Genomic DNA, 15,742 nt, shown 5'->3' on the forward strand with positions numbered 1-15,742 from the left:
ACAAGCCAAGTCATGGTTCTTGGCCACTGTCAACAAGCAAGATTATTTTCCTTTCCATCAGCATGGCCTGCTGGAGGACAGCTGCAGCTCATTACGGGAAGGCTGTGGGTACACGCAGCATGGGTACAGAGTGCCCAGGCTGGAGGCGTGCTGGCCTGACCTGGGGAGCAGTCACTGTCAAGACACTCAGGGGGAGACTGTGCTTTCCTAGTCAGCGGCCCAAGGGGTCCTAAGATGTAGCTTTGGGAATCGTAGGATCCTTGGTAGAGGTGGGAGGAGCTGGGTGTGCTAACAGATCTGAGGTGTGTGAGTTTACGGAAGGTGTGGGTGTGGGTGTGGTGGGGGTACACAGTGCCCTCTGTTGGAAAGGCTGTGGTAGTGCTACAGACTGAGCTTCAGGAGCAAAAGCCCACCTTGGCTTTCGCCCAGAGTGCAGAGCACACACACCACACATGCGTGCCCACACTTCGTGGGGCTGAGGCTGCGTGTTAATGTGGCTGCCCACTGGCGGTGGGCGGACACAGGTTAGTGGCAGGGTCTTGGCAGGTTGGTGAGTCCTGTTTAGTGGGAAGGTCTCACGCCCTTCCGGCGGGGTACCTGGATCGGCTCAATTATCAGGCTGGATGTAGACCTGGCGCTGCGTCAGCACTTGAGAAAGCTCCCTCTGCAACTGCTTAAACTTGTGGTTGTCGGGGAGAGCGTCAAGAGATCTACAGAGAGTGTTCAGAGAGGGTGAAGCCGCAGCAGGAGAACAGCAGCAATGTAGAACAAGAGGCCGGCAGCCACGGCAAAGGCCAAGACAGAAGAAGGCAGCCACGCACTGGGGCTGTGTTCCCCTCAATCACAGAGGCTGGCAGTGCTCCCCGTCTTTGGGGGTTCACACCTGCCTCCACACAGGCTGAGACGCTCCTATTTCCTTCTTTACTGGGAAGAGCAGACGCTGGCCTGGCAGGAGAGCGGTACATTCGGTGCATTTGGTACCACAGCCCCCAAGTGTCAGGCCTGATCAGATACTCGGGACCAGGAGGAAATGTCTACCTACGTCAGCCTGCTGAGCACGCTCACAAGTCACACCCTGCCTTTCTTAAAACCTGGGCCGGGGGATGGCATCAGAAGACTGGGCCCCAGAGGCACAGCAGAACCCACAAACTCACAACAGAGCTGGGGTGCAGAGCTCTTCCCAACTCTGCTGGCACCCTCCTTCCCGACAGGACAAGGCCACTGAGAAAAGTGTAGGGAAGGACGAAAGAGCTGGGATGAGATCCCAGCCATGTGGCTCCAAGGCCAGTGCCAGCCCATTCACCCTTTCCTCAGTCAGTTCCCGTCCCCAGCTGGGTTCTTCCTCCTGCCTGGAGCCTCAAGTGGGACTCCAAGCCAGGCTGCTCAGCTCTCTTCGGTGTCTCTGTTTGGGGGCCTCTGAATGAGCCCAGCGAACAGAACTGGTAGAGGTCATGGAAAGTGCTGACCAGATTCTAGGCCTTTCGAACTGCGCAGCGATCCCCGACCACATCTTGTGATGAGGATCTGGGAGGCCCACAACCACAGAGGAGTCAAGCCCCCTGTTCAGAACATTACCTCAGCCCGTTGACGATGTCCTTTGTTTTTCCAAAGTAGATCTCATTCAGCGTGCTTCTGATTTTGTTTTCCATGTCCTGGGAAGGGAGGTGAGTCAGTGGAGATGGCAAACAGGAACCCTGAGGCCCACACCCACTGTCTACCCTGCAGTCCCCACTCTGGCCACAGTGGGGTGCTGTGGGACTGCTCCCTTGCGCTGAACCGGCTGCCAGAACCCCACCTATAATTTGTGTTTTGGGTCTTTCTTATCCTTAGGCATGGAGGAAGCCAACACCTAGGGGCTGATAGCCAGTTCTGACCACGGCTGTGAGCGGGTCTAAACCACATCACCAGCGCTGCCTGGCCACCAACTTTGTGAACAGTTCTGTGAAACCAGAGAACACATTTCTAGTCCAAACAACATCCCCGACTTCCAAACGGGACGTGGTGACAGGCGAGGCTGTGGCGGCCACAAGTGAAGCTGCTCCAAGGCCTGGTGTTCCAGCAATCTGTTTCCACCCTGAGTTCAGATCACTGTTCACACCCAGTGATCAGGGGAAACAGGGCTTTCATGTTTCCCAGGCCAGCAACTGAGCGGGGGTGCTGGGGTGGGTGGGCCTAGAGCTGAGCTCTGCTCGCAACCACATAGAAGAAAGCTCAGAACACTCGAGGCAGGGCAGGAAGAGCGGCAGCCAAGAGGGAGAAGGCGGAGGAGCAGGCTAACCTGTGCCACACCAGGGCACGGGGAGCCAGGGACCACTCACCTCCACCAGGCGCCCAATGTTGGCTATGTGTGGGGAGCAGTCACTCACAGTTTCATCTTTCTCCATCTGCAAAGACACAAATGTTTAGTCAGAGACTACCACAGTTCCAGAACCAGCCAGCTCACCATTGCCCCTGCGTGGTGTCAGTCCTCTGGCCCTGGTGGCTCTGTGGAGCTGTTGTTAACATGGCCACCTTTCTAGTACAAAGGACTGAAGTTTTGGGCTGCAAACAGCCCAGTTGTCAGACATCCTGAAACCCTATTATTTCTAGGGCAGTCTCTTGATGCTGCTCTGAGAATGGACTCCCCACTCAGCTCCTAGGGCCACAACAAGGAGGGCAAAGGGCCACACTGGACAGGTCGCTCTGGGCTGTGCCTGTCTTCACATCAGTCCTGGCAGGCACAGGTACAGGCTACTACTCAGATTTGGGTGAGGCCTGGTGTGACACTGGAACCCTTCCTGCGCCACAACACTGCCACATCTTGACCAGCCCAGCAATGGCAGCCCTGGGACACTGTCAGCTGGGAGGGACTCAGAGACCTGTTAGCAAAAGACTCTGGGGCCAGCAGAATGCAGTGACATGTCCACAGCCATGTGGACAGCTGTGGAGGATGCCACCTCACCACAGAGCTGGCATCCTCACCACTCCAGGGCTGGGAGCTGGGCAGGGGAGCGTCAGGCTCCTGGGTTACAGAGGGCACAGGGAAAGCAGCCAGCTCTGCATGCATGAAGGGAGGACTTGGCAGGGAGAGATGAGAATCTGCTGGTGTCTGGTTTTCCTGATGTAGGCTTTACCTCTCTGACAAGGGTACAACAGTGTACAGGAGAGATCGGCTCACCTTCAGATACACAGCGAGCCAGGAGAGTGTTAAGTATTTAAAAGCTCAACATGGACACTGAAGAAATGGCACAGGGGCTACGAGCTCCAGAGGACCTGGGTTCAATTCCCAGAACCCACATAGTGATATGTAACTGTTGCTAATTGCATTCCTTCCTCCTGGGTGGGACAAGGGCTACTGAGAGGTCAAGGTGTGGTAGAACTCAGGACAAGAGAGCTAGTAAAGCCGGGGCGGGGGAGCACCAGGATGTGAGCAGGGCTGAGCCAGCCTGCAATCTGTCACCGTGTGGCAGAGGTGGGCCAACAGGTTCTAAACATCCACGACAGGCACCTGCTTAGACTCTAGTTACTTCTGGCCCGCCGAGAAGGAAGAAGTGGGATGACCATTTAGTGCAGAGCTGCAAGGTGAGAATCTAGTTTAGAGTCATCATCTGGCATCAGGGCCTTCCAGAGCCACATGACTCAAATGCAGGACACAGTTCTGGTACTAGCCAGGGGTTTGGCTGAGAGCTGTGGTGATTGGTGATGGGGGGCTGTAAGAGTAATGGGCATTCTTTGGCAAGAGGTCCCAGGGAGTCTTAGAACTGTCGTCACAAAGTTGGGGTAGTGAGAGTGACAGCCGTAACTGTCACTGCCACTGTCCCATTCTAGCTGTGGTCAGCCCCTCATGTCACTGGTGGGACATCATCTTTGTGAGTGAAAGCCTACTGCTAAGACAACTGTGTTGGACTGTGTGTACTGACCAGTGTGTGTACTGAAGAAAGCTGGGGAGCACACCTGAAAGGATGGGGCTCGCCACCCAATTTCTAAAAGGAATTTTTCAAAACCAACCCCCTACACGAACGTGGTTGCTGTGTCCAGCCTCAGGACCTGCTCTGGTGGTGGCTCTGCCTCAGGAAGGCACCTTTCCAGATCAGTCTCAGTCCCCTGTACTATGCAGAGGGCCATCCTTGCTTCCCTCCAGCTCTGAGGTCTCTCCCGGGCTCTTTCACTGAGTGTGGCAGCCCTGGGTGAGCACAGCACTAGGGGTAAAGAGCTCTCGCCACTGGGCAAATCGTCAGTACCTCATCCCCATTTTTGTGCTTCACAATCAAGAGCCACCTTCCAGCAGAGAAAGGCTGGACCCTCTAGGCCCTCTAAGGAACAGAGTGTTTGGAGGGGAGCAGATGGACTCCCCAGGAGCACACAGGGGGCCTCTAAGCTGAAGATCCTGGCACAGGCAGGCGGTTTCCATAGCCCCCTTGCCCGCCCCCACTGCCTCCCTCCTCTCCACACCTGGCTGGGGTCAGCTTGCTGGCAGCACCGACCCACCAGGAACAGAACTATTTTTGTAATGCATATATTATTACACCCTCATAAAAGCAGCTGCCAGAAGGAAAACATTTTTTATGTTCTGTGGCAGCACAGATGTTCCACAAGGTGGTTCCAACCGAGTCTGGAGTCAGGGCCTAATTTGCCTGTCCCTAACAAGACCCTTTCCTCTTCTCTGTGGCTAAGATGTCAAAGACAGAAGTAAGTGCTTGGATCTGGTGGCTGTTGTCCTCAAACAGGGGTGGATGGTGTTTCCCATTGCCACAAAGTATCTTTTTTCAGTGAGTTCAGTCAACAGGAACCTCATTCAGCATCTGGGGTGGTGGCTTCTAACTTATACCCTAGGTGCACCTCAGCCTCCATGCCCTTGCCTTTACTGCACACCTATATGCGGTGCCCGGGTATACCCAGCAACACAGACAATCTGTTAAAGCAAGCACCATGCCCAGGGCCCTATGGCCCAAGTGCCCAGCCTGTGCCACAGACACGAGGCTGGGTCAGGCCACCTTGCCAGTGCTCAGCTGCATTCCTAGGAAGGGAGAACTGTCCAACCTTTGAGATGGAGGCTGCATATTCTGGAAGACGTGGGGGCTGCAGAGTTAGCGATTCCTTACTGAGTGGAAACAAGGGCCAGCGTGGCACAGGGTTTCAAAAGAAGCCCTCAACTCTACAGAACACAAAGTTTTAGAAAGTGAGAGTTTTGTTTGGTCACATGGCTGTGAGGGGATGGGGCTACAGCCTGGACCAAGTTCTGGAGGATTCTGAAGACTGTTTTCTTTGAGACAACCTCTCTGGTCGGTAGATATTGTATATGTTTACCAGAAATGCCAAGGAAAACCACAACTTGGGGTTCAGAAGTTCTGGGGGGGGTCCATTCCAACCTCATCTGCCTCAAGCCCCAGCACACTTGGCCCCCTCGTCTCCTGCCCTGCCTTCCACAGTCAGGGCAGGCTTGTGGGCGATGGTGTCGCCCCAGCTTTCCTTCCGGCTTTCCTTGCCTCAGGCCATCTGACACTCAACTCAAATGGCACCATCCAGAGCACCTCATGGACCACAGCCTGCTGCCAGCGGCTGTGCTCCCAAGGCAGGCCGGCTCCTAACAGCTTGCCTCACCCTTCGTTCCCTTCATCTGCAAAGAAGGGCCACAGGCCTTGTCTTCTTACAAAAATATCTTGCCCAGCCCAGCTGCTAAGCCCAGGTCAGGGAGGCCTTTCCTGAAGACGGTGGAGTGCCTGTGGCTGATGAGGAGCGGGGTCTGGTGGGAAACGACCAATGAGCCCAGTCTCCCCACGCAATACAACATTCCACCTTCGTGTCTAAATATTTAGAATCTGTAAAGAAAATGAAGCAACCATCTGCAGGGCCTGCCCCGGATGGGAGTCTTTGGCTCTCCTTCCAGAGATTTACGGTCCGCCTCATTCCCACGTCTCCGCTGTCACACACACGGGGTGACCTCTGCAAGCAGCTTCCTTTTCATAGCGAGTACTTGGCATGCAGCGCCTTTTCACTTGTTCCGAGGCCTTCCTGCTGAGGGCCTTTGTGGCAGCCTGCCAGGGGGCACCTTCTGCTCCTTCCCTCACATGTGGCCTCTGCCTTGGCAGGAGGATGTGAGGAGGCAGCAGTGAGCTTCCAGAAAGGCCTCGGCTGCCGTCCCCACCGCCCTACAGCTGCAGGGATTTGCCAAAGACTATCTCCCATCTAACTGATGTCCCCAAGAGACAGCTTTGAGTGGAGGCAACGAAAGGACACACTGAAGGGCGAGGCAAAGCTGGGGGCGGGAGGTAGGGTCACAGCAGGCTATCCTGACCAGCAGGGACATGCAGCTGGGGCCCTTTATCTCAGTGACAGGTGCCACCAAGAGGGGCTCTCAACTCCCTCAGTGCATTCCCAGAAATGATATAAGGAACACAGGGCAAAGAGCAAGCCTAAACTACCCCTGGGACGGGGACCCTGAGGAGAGCAGCTCCTGGCCTTCCTGTACACAGGGCCTGGGAAACTTTGAAATGAGGGAAGGGCCTGGGGGAGAACAATACTGGGGAGAAGAGGGACCTGCTCATCCTTGATGAAGACTGCCCTGACAGCTGGACAGAATGGCACGCAGGGTCAGTGCCTGGTAAGATGGCTCCAGGAACTACAGGAGGGGCTTGCCTTCCTCCTGACACTGTGGAGGGGGGGGGGGGGTGACAGTGGAAGGAAACCCTCAGCTTACCCATTGCAAAAAATACGGTGTGTGTACGTGTGTGTGTGTGTGTGCGCGCGCGCGCGTGTGTCTGTGTTGGGGGGAGACCACCCTCTTACCCCATCATTCACAACTGGAGGCCACCCAAGCTCTGACCAAAAGAGTGTATGGGAGGAAGGGCATTTGTATTAGACACATGTGGGTTCAAATCTCGGCTCTTCCACTTTTGTTCTAGTCAATTATTTAGAGGTGTGAGCCTTCGTTTCCTCACCTGTTAAATGGGAGTGGCAATTGCCTAGAATCTACACAAAGAAGATAGCCATGCAGCCATGTCTGCTTGCTGTGTGCTGATCTACCCGACCTTCCTGGAACCCTTACCATCTATCCAAGGCAACCACAGAAAAACTTCCAGGGCTCATCTGGGCCTCCCAGTTGAGGCCCTCAGCCCCACTGCCCTGCTCACTCAGGAGCTGTGCTTTCTTAGCGTGCATTTGTTTTTCCCGTGGTTCCTCCTCTTTATAATTACTGACATTGGAGGCGAGCCTCAGCTTTACTGCACCCTGGATGAGTTATGACTCTGGCCCCGAGGATGATGACAGAGGCATGGATTTCCTCAGTAAAGCCCCGAGGGCATGAGGCAGCAGAAGCAATGCAGACAAGGTGTGCTGAGGACAGTCACTCAGCAGGCCGAGTTTGGCTTGGCAGGGCTGCTGAGCACGGCACTCCGGAGCCAGATGCTGGCCATAGGCTGACAGCGCTGATTTAAACTATTAGAAAGATGGTCGACTGAATGTGTGGTTCAGGTCATTGTACACTGGGTGTGATTACAGACAGTTCACAGCAGTGAGGCAGGCAGGAAGCAGCCTCCAGATGGACTCAGGGGTTCCCACCCATTCACTGGATGGCAGGGAGAAGGGAAGGGCAGGTTGTGGTGGGGTTGGCTGCCCAAGGACTTGGCTGGCCTGCCCATGTCAAGGGCCCGAGAAGCCGAGGGCCCATGTCCACACAGCAGGATGAGCTCCGCCCTGAGTACTAGTGCTAGGTTCTGGGATGGGTCTAGAGGACCTAGGCTCCCTCTGGCCTTTATACATCGACATAGCACAGGTGGTGAAGAGTTTGCAGGGGAGACTCTATGGCTCCAGCAGCACCCCAGATATGCAGGCTGGCACTGGCCTTGCACTGTTGTTTTTCAAATGCATGTAAGGTAACCTTGAGGCTTGCAGAATGCAAACCTACTTAAGAAAGGGTTACAACCCAAACTTTCCTGATGTGTGCTTCTTCTAAAGAGCTATCAAAAAGGTGGTTTTGCTGCTGTGAAATGAGCCTTCTAGGCAAACACTCTACCACTGAGCCTCACCCTGGCCCCCAGCAGAACAGCCTTGTTAAGAAGAGTCTTCTGGAGACAGACTCTCAAGAAAAAGAAGGGCTCTGCAGCAGGCTCTGAGCGCTTCTGCTCACTTTGCTGTGTTTAGCTGCTCCCCATGCACAGGGCTTCCTACCTCAGTGCACAGTGCCGTGAAGCCCTCTCCTAGGATGGAGAGGTGTGTAAGGGGTCCCAATAGTGCCAGGTTATACGCATGAAACTCTGGATGGACTACTGAGGGACTGAAAGCTGCTTAGGTGCCTCTGGTTCCTAACGAAGATGCTAAGAGAAGCCTGTGCCAGGGCACACAGTGCCGGAAAGTCCAGGTTCTACGTGCTGCTCACAGCCTGAAAGGGACATCTAGTGACACCCAAGCAAAGGACAGGTGAGCAACAGAGAGGCAGAGCTTGGCAAACCTTCATGTGCACACAGCTGTAGAGCGGGCATGCAGATCCAGGTTCCCCACCCAGCACTCTCTGCTTTTGACAAGCGGGAGCTCAGGCCAGGCTTCTGAGCAAGCAGCTAGGACTGAACTGCACGGAGCAGCTCACACAGAGCCCACAGCCTGACTGCTCACAAACTGCAATGCGTGAGCATGGAAGACACGAGGCCAGAAATCACCCAGTCCTACCTCAGCAGGCAGCCAGCTATCGCACAGACCAGAGGACAGCGATGTGCGAATCTGACGATCCCCTTAGCTGAACGGTTGGCAGTTGACCACACGCACTCCCCCTAATCAGGGCGAAGGGCCCGTTTGCTTCTGGCACCAGTGGGCACTGGCGAGAGGCTGGAGTGGAAGCCCTACCTGTCTGGTCAGGCTGCCTCCCAGGTTCATGGTGCCCGAGCCGGATTTGTTGGTTTGCAGCCAGAGCATCACCGTGGAGGTCAGTTTGTAATGGGCAGTACGGCCACTGGACTTCTCCTGGGACAAGAACATAACATCGTGAACCTGAGCTGAGGAGGGAGTCATGGGTCCCCCTCCCCAAGCCACCGCCCCTCCCTTATAAAATCCCCCTGGCTTTTACAGGGCAGAACTGCAATCGTGCCTTCAGCTCTCAGGGGACTATCAGCAACAGTGATCACTGTCACCCTGACTTCTCTTCACCCAATCGGCTTTGGGCAGGTTTGGGGGCTTCTACATATCGCCTGACCCCTGTGGTGGCATCTGGAGAGCAGGGCTGAACTGCAGGGTGTGGCCTGTACTGGGACACTGACCACCAGCTGGCTGCTATACCTGCACTTCCACCACGTGGATGGAATCCCAGCAACCTTTGATCTTCTTGGACCCGTCTCCAGCCTTCTTTATGAGGATCACTCCAGCAAAGCCGTGATCCAGATCCCAGAGGTACACAGATGAGACTCCACCTTCAAAATATCTGCAAGAGAGACACCCACGGACCGTTAGATGCCAAGCCAAGCTCTGGGGTCCCAGACTGTTGTCAGCAATGATGCGCTCAGATGATGACCTAGACACCTGTCTAGGATTAAGGACCCTCCAGGCCAGATGCCAAGGCTGACCTTTTGACCTGGCCTGACCATCCTATGGCTGGGGAGGCAGGAAAGCAAGGCCTTAGAAGCCGGGAAAATCAAGTCTCTTGAGCTCTGTGTCTTTGGCAAGCTTAATGAACGTCTCTGGGCTTCAGCTTCCTGCCAGTTACAAGATCCAGCACAGTACGTCCCTCCTCATAGCACAGAGCTGGCCATCACTGGAAAATGATGCTTCCAGAATCAACTCAGGAAGGCTGTCTGACAAGCCCACATCCTGAGCCACAAGGAATCATGCTGGTTTTTCAGAGTGACTTGCTATAGAAACCCAACAGAAATGAAGGGAGGTGTAGGGGACAGCACTTCCTCCTCAGGTCCAGCCAACACTGGAAAGTCCATGATCCAACAAAAGAGAGGAGGGGAAGAACGAAGAGGCCATTAGGCTAGAATAGCAAATCCAAGGGTGACAGATAGCTGCGAAGACCTGTGAGGTCAGCTACTGTGACCTCAAACGCCACTGACAACCAAACAGCACAACTCCGGGAAATCATACCTCATGTGGCTAGTATTTTCCTCAACATAAAGTTCAGTACAGAACCCTAGTAAAGCCCATTAGTGCAACAGGCACACTCGCAGAGCTCAGGCTGGCACCATGGCAACAGGGCCTTGGCAGACATGGGCTGGTGCCAGCAGTTTCTTGACCAGCTCTGCCCATGACCCATGCAGTTAGGAACCATATGCTAGGGAGGGTGACCAGAGGCCAGGATGTTGAAGAAAAAAGTGGACATCCAGCACATGATTATTTGGGGTGAAGAGGGTGGTTTCTGGCTGAAGAGTCAGGCTCTAACTATCCAGCCCTGGGCCAGGATATGTGAAAATTATTTCTTGATATTGAAATGAAATACAGTCAAAATTAAAGAGCACCTGTAGGTTAGGCTACAGTAAAGCTGTTTTACAAAAAAAAAAAAAAAAAAAAAAAAAAAAAAAAAAAAAAAAAGCCACATGCTAAAATCTTAACGCTAGAGAATGAGGGGGAGAGAAAGACAGAAGTCTTTGGGGAGTCAGTTATACCTATGGCTCCACATCCGTGGGCTTTGGTGAAAGGAGGAAAATGCCATGTGTACCAAATGTGCACACTTTCCTCTTGTGATTCACTGAGACGACCGTGCAACTGCTGCTGACTCAGCGCCAGAGCTTTCGCACACTAAGAAATCCTGGTGGCGTTGGGTGCAAGTGCCACTTGAGAGGTGAGGCCAGATTTCCAGCAGTCTGAGACCAGGCTACACATTGAGCTCTAGGCCAGATGGAGCTACAGAGCAAGGCCCGCTCTCACAGCAACAAATCTAAAGTGACTTGGAAGACATGGAAAGAGGCATGTAGGTCCTCTGTAATTATCCTGTCATTTTATATGAAGGCCTTGGGCATCCAAGGATTTCGATACCCACAGGGGCACCTTGTAGGCACCAAGGGCCATTATACTATTTCTGCAATCTGAACCTGACTCAATAACAAACCAACAGTATTCCCCACTGCCCCGCCAACAAGACACACACCAGAGCGTAACTGAGAAGATCAAAGAGTTCCCCTCCTGCCAACAACACAGATCCTCCCCCAAATTCACACAGTGCAGGTGCAATGGCTTTTCTACCTTCCACCCCTAACTCCCCAAGGAGGCTCCACTCTGCTCCCGTATCCTTGCTCCTCCACTCACAGTTCCCAGAGGACTGGGCCCAGCCCTCAGTGACAGGGCCACTTCCTGCACCTTTACTGTGAAGGAGGAATCAAACTGAATTTCTGGTCTTGCCTAACCACCAGCCAGGGTGGGACACAGCTCACCTGCCCAAGGGCTGGCCAGAGTCCATGCTGCCCTCGAGTACAGATGGGCATTTGTGGGGCAGTGCTCAGGGCCATCACTCTGTGAATTCAGGATGCTGCCTACAAGGAGGTCGTGGACCCACTTTTTCATGTTCAGAAACTCAGCAAATGCCACTCTCCCCCTAGTACAAGGGAAACAAAGTACTGTGCTTTGGGACCTGAGGAGCCACTTCTCACAGGGTGTGCGGTGCATACCAGGGCATTCTAGAATGTTCCTTGGATGTGCAAAGATGGACTGGTCACCTCCAGGCCAACCCTGCGGGATAAGGCAAGAGATTCTGATTCATGTTCTCATGTTTTGAGGCCATGGCTGTGGCTGCCGGTTCTTTCTTTCTCGCTCTACCCACTTGGCCCAGCGTCCTGGCCACCACTATCCTTCTTCCACGCACTGCTGCTCTTGTTGTGGGACCACTCTTTCCCGTGTTGGCTCAGGCTGCCTCAGTGGGGACCGGCATAAATGTTGGTGCCTTGAAAGCTTTTGTCAACACTATCCAGTGACCAGTTCAAAAGCTCTAGATGACCTAACAGCCACCCTCAGTGGTCTGTGTTCTTCCAGAAAACAATAGCATTTGGGCTGTCCCAGCGGAAGCCTGGCCTCTGCTCTGGGCAGTTTCTCTCAGGTATCCTCAGGTTCCCCTATGAGCCACACAGGCTGGGTTTAAAGTTTCAAAATGCTGAAACTGAGAGAGGCAAAAAATGCAAGCCCAAGGGTGACCTCCTTGTGAGTTCCCCTCCCTGAGTTAAGCAGCTTTTTTTCAAGAACATCATAAAAAAAGAAATTTAAAAATTAGCCCACAATACCGTGCATCGACATTTCCCACAAGTCTGATTTTTCCAAAGTTCCTTCCAGTCTTCGTTGAGATGTTGGACTTTTATGTAACTGTAAGGAATGGTGCCAGGTCGAGTGTGGCATTTTTCACGAGGCAGCTCGTCTCCAGCCCTTTTCCACAGTGGCCAGTGTCCCAGGACTCCCACTGGCCATCTGACTTTCCATAAGAGCCACACTGCCAGTTGCCTGCTCCCCATGAATTGGGGTGTTCTCTGTGGGTCAGGGCGGATGAGCTGAGACTCCTCAGACAGGGCTCTAGTACCACAGCAATTCAAGAACAGACTTGATTCCAGACACCACGAGGGACCTCTGGGAAGTCAAGGGGCTGCAAGTCTCAACGTGACGGTCTGATACAGAGGGACTGAAGGCCGGGTGATTAGAAGGGCCATTTTGAAATCATGCAGAAGCCCCAGCATTGCTGGCAAGCACTGTGAGAAGGGAGGTGGCTGTGGGGTGCACAGACGGTTGTCCCCCCATTATATGGTTTATGGCTTTACTCTGCGCGTGAAGCATTAATTAAAGAAGGACCTCAACAAGGCTTTGAAAATTTACTCTTACCTACTGTACTTTGATCATAGTGACATGAAACAAGGAAAAAAATAATTTTATGTGGTTCACATTTATGAGTTTTTACATAAAGGCTTTTGTGGGTATTTTAAGAATGTGCTAAAATGCTGTCTGAAACCACATGAAGCCATTGGAGGCGTTTCCCGCCAGAACTAACAGCACACACACATGGAAGCATTTTGATTGGCCTTTGTACATTTAATGAGTCAAATAGTATTAATATTGTTTAAATGCTAACATGTTATTTTAATAAGGTGGCTCTGCAGTGGCTCCAGGCCTGCTCTCCGGCCTTGCATGTCAACAAGACTGTGGGATCCAATGTGGCCAAGCTCTGAGAGGGTAGGGGATCTAGCTGATACAACTTGGAGCTCAAACTGGAGGTCCTGAAAATTTCAAAAGCTCCGGTTCTCTAAGGAGTAAGGGGAAGGGGTCCAGGAGAGAAAGGGTACACATGGGCTAATACAGCAAGGTCAAATAAAGAACATTCCTTAAAAGAGGAAAGCACAGGCTCTTTTCGGGTCTCCCACCTCAGTGGAAATGAAAACAACACAGGAATGAAATCAACACAGCCAAAATGGCGCGGCCTGCTCAGGTCAGGAGACAGGAACCACCTCTTAGAAGACCAGAGATGTCATCTTGGACAAGGCTGGGCCATGAAGGGGTAGAACCCCAGAAGCCTCACAGCAGACTCAATGACAGATCACCAGAGCGTGTGTGTGTGTGTGTGTGTGTGTGTGTGTGTGTGTGTGTGTGTGTAGAAAATCAGCTTTGCTGGTGTCAGAGGAACAGACACCCATCAGCCACATGTCATAAGTGCCATCAGAAGCCTGGTGGCACTGGCATCTGCAAAGGAGAACAGACCTGTGGAGTGACTGGCTGGTCTTGCGGCTGGGACTGGAGAGATGGGGGCTTCAGGGGAAGAAGCTCTAATCCATCCATTTGAGAATGACAAAGTCATCCTTTTAGTAAGTGGGGTACAAGGGCACACCTTTGCACTGGAGGAGGCAGGAGGCGCAAGGCAAGCCCCTCAGGGGGACTGGCCATTTGCCAGTCACCATTATGCACTAGGTGAGTGCGTTCTCTGCTGCCCTTAAGATCCTTAAACTGGATCATGAGCTCTCTCCTGAGTGCCAGGTGACCTGTCCCCAAGAACCCCTTTCCAGATGCACACTGTCAGTCATGTACAGAGCCCACACCACAGTCTGCACTGCAGAACACAAAAGTGAAAACACAGCACACTCAAAATGCCCTACTTCACAGAAGTTAAAGTGTATTCTGGCCTCAGAGTGTTTGATGCCGAGGTGTGCAGAGCCTTGGATGGAAACTTGCTCTGGGAACCTGAGCTCTAAGTGTGACCCACCTAATTGGCAGTCTTGGCCAGTCTGAGCTGCAGATGGAATGAGGAGATGGGCCTGGAGTGGCTTTGGAAGCTGGCCGACAATCCAGCCTCCTGGGAGAGTGGCCAGGTCTGATGACAGAGGTCTCAAATGAATTGAGTCCTGGGCACAGCCTTTAAGAAAGGTGGTAAGGCCATGCCAGGACACACTTGCTGGGAGCTGACCCAGGCCCACAGACCCAGCTACAGTAGGGGCTTAAGACTCAAAGATGGTAGGTGGGGATTTTTTTTCTGAAGCCAGATTAAATAAAACCAAGATATCTAGGCCTGGCCGCACACACCTGTGCACCCATCATTTAGAAGGTTGAGACAGGAAGGCCAAGAGTTCAAGTGATACCCAGGCAATTCAGCAAGGCCATGTCTGAAATATAAAAAAAAGTGTGGGGCTGGGGAGATGGCTCCGTGGGTAAGAGAACTTTCTGTGCAAACATGAGAATCTAAGTTTGAATCCCCAGTGCCCACGTAAAAACACTGGGCATGGCCAGTGACATGGCCTAGCAGGGAAAGGCACCTGCTGCCAAGCCCGACAACTTTAGTCCAATCCCTGGGGCCTCCTACAACCACCTGGAGCAGGAATGTCACACTCCTCACACAGTCCTTCCTACAGTGGAGAACAGTACATGGCTTACCAGTCTACAATAAGCCTTGCGTCAGTATCCCTGTCTGCCACGCCACACTCACACGGGCACATACCGACACCTGCTCTCTCAGCTGCTGCCAGCGCCTTGCCTCCCACCCTGTACTTGGATTCCGATTCTGCTGTCATCCACAGCCTGTGGGCGACCCTCCCACAGTAGATATGGGAGGAAGGGGTGAGACAAGAAAGCAACCACGTTCTGGGTTCTGTGGACCAGCTTCCTCCCCCAGGGAACAGCAAAGCCTTTTAGACAGAGTATGGTGTGGCCCGAGCAAAGGCGCTGCAGAGCGGAGGAAACTGAGGTCAGCCTGGAGGGGCTACACTCTGGCACCTCTGTCAAGCTGAAGACTGACCAGGACAAAGGGAGGTCGCAAGGCCTCTGAGAGGCAGAGGGAATGGCTAAGGGAAGCTGGCTGCAAAGCTACCTAAGGGTCTAGTGAAACCGTCAGAGCTGTCTCAACTGTAGACCCCATTCATCATCTGGTGCCAGGCTGGCAGTGCTGGCGGCCCTCGGGTTCAGAACATTTCCCCTTGCCTCCTAAACGCCCTTCTGTCACAGACATGGTCTGCTCTGCCTCCGAGATCTCACTAAACAGCAACACAAGACTGTGACAGGTGGCCTTTGAGACATTTTTCACTATCATCATGATACAGATACATCAGGGACAAGGTCACATAGACAAGATTCTTACACTTCATGACAGTCTGTGGGAAGGAGAACAACCAGGGACTGAAATTCCAGCTCCCAGACAGTACCTTCACGCCCCCCCCCATACTAAAACCGCCAGGTCTTCAGCTACCAACAGTGGTTGGTTTCTTGGACTACCCTTCACGTCGTGATACAAGAAGGGACCTGCTTCCCACGGATGGGAGCAACTCAAATTTAGCTGTGGAATGAGGAGAGCCTCCAGTGTGCCTGAAGAAGTTTCTAAAGCCGGCTGCAT

General features: G+C 53.2%; 1 protein-coding gene across 2 annotated transcripts in view; it reads right to left on the reverse strand.

Annotated features, from left to right (window-relative positions):
- Capzb (capping actin protein of muscle Z-line subunit beta) overlaps positions 1-15,742 on the reverse strand; it is a 102,077-nt gene that overhangs the window by 2,355 nt on the left and 83,980 nt on the right. The window contains exons 5-9 of one of the 2 annotated variants that reach the window (XM_060379185.1): positions 9,244-9,385; positions 8,815-8,931; positions 2,319-2,384; positions 1,576-1,652; positions 598-710 (exon numbers count right to left, since the gene is read on the reverse strand). In XM_060379185.1, coding sequence (XP_060235168.1) covers positions 608-710; positions 1,576-1,652; positions 2,319-2,384; positions 8,815-8,931; positions 9,244-9,385 — 505 coding nt within the window. In that variant the 3' untranslated portion in view covers positions 598-607. The remainder of the gene's footprint in view (positions 1-597; positions 711-1,575; positions 1,653-2,318; positions 2,385-8,814; positions 8,932-9,243; positions 9,386-15,742) is intronic. The other variant, XM_060379186.1, reaches the window with a different exon arrangement.

This window comes from Meriones unguiculatus, chromosome 3, assembly GCF_030254825.1.
Source record: "Meriones unguiculatus strain TT.TT164.6M chromosome 3, Bangor_MerUng_6.1, whole genome shotgun sequence".
NCBI classification, from domain to species: domain Eukaryota; kingdom Metazoa; phylum Chordata; class Mammalia; order Rodentia; family Muridae; genus Meriones; species Meriones unguiculatus.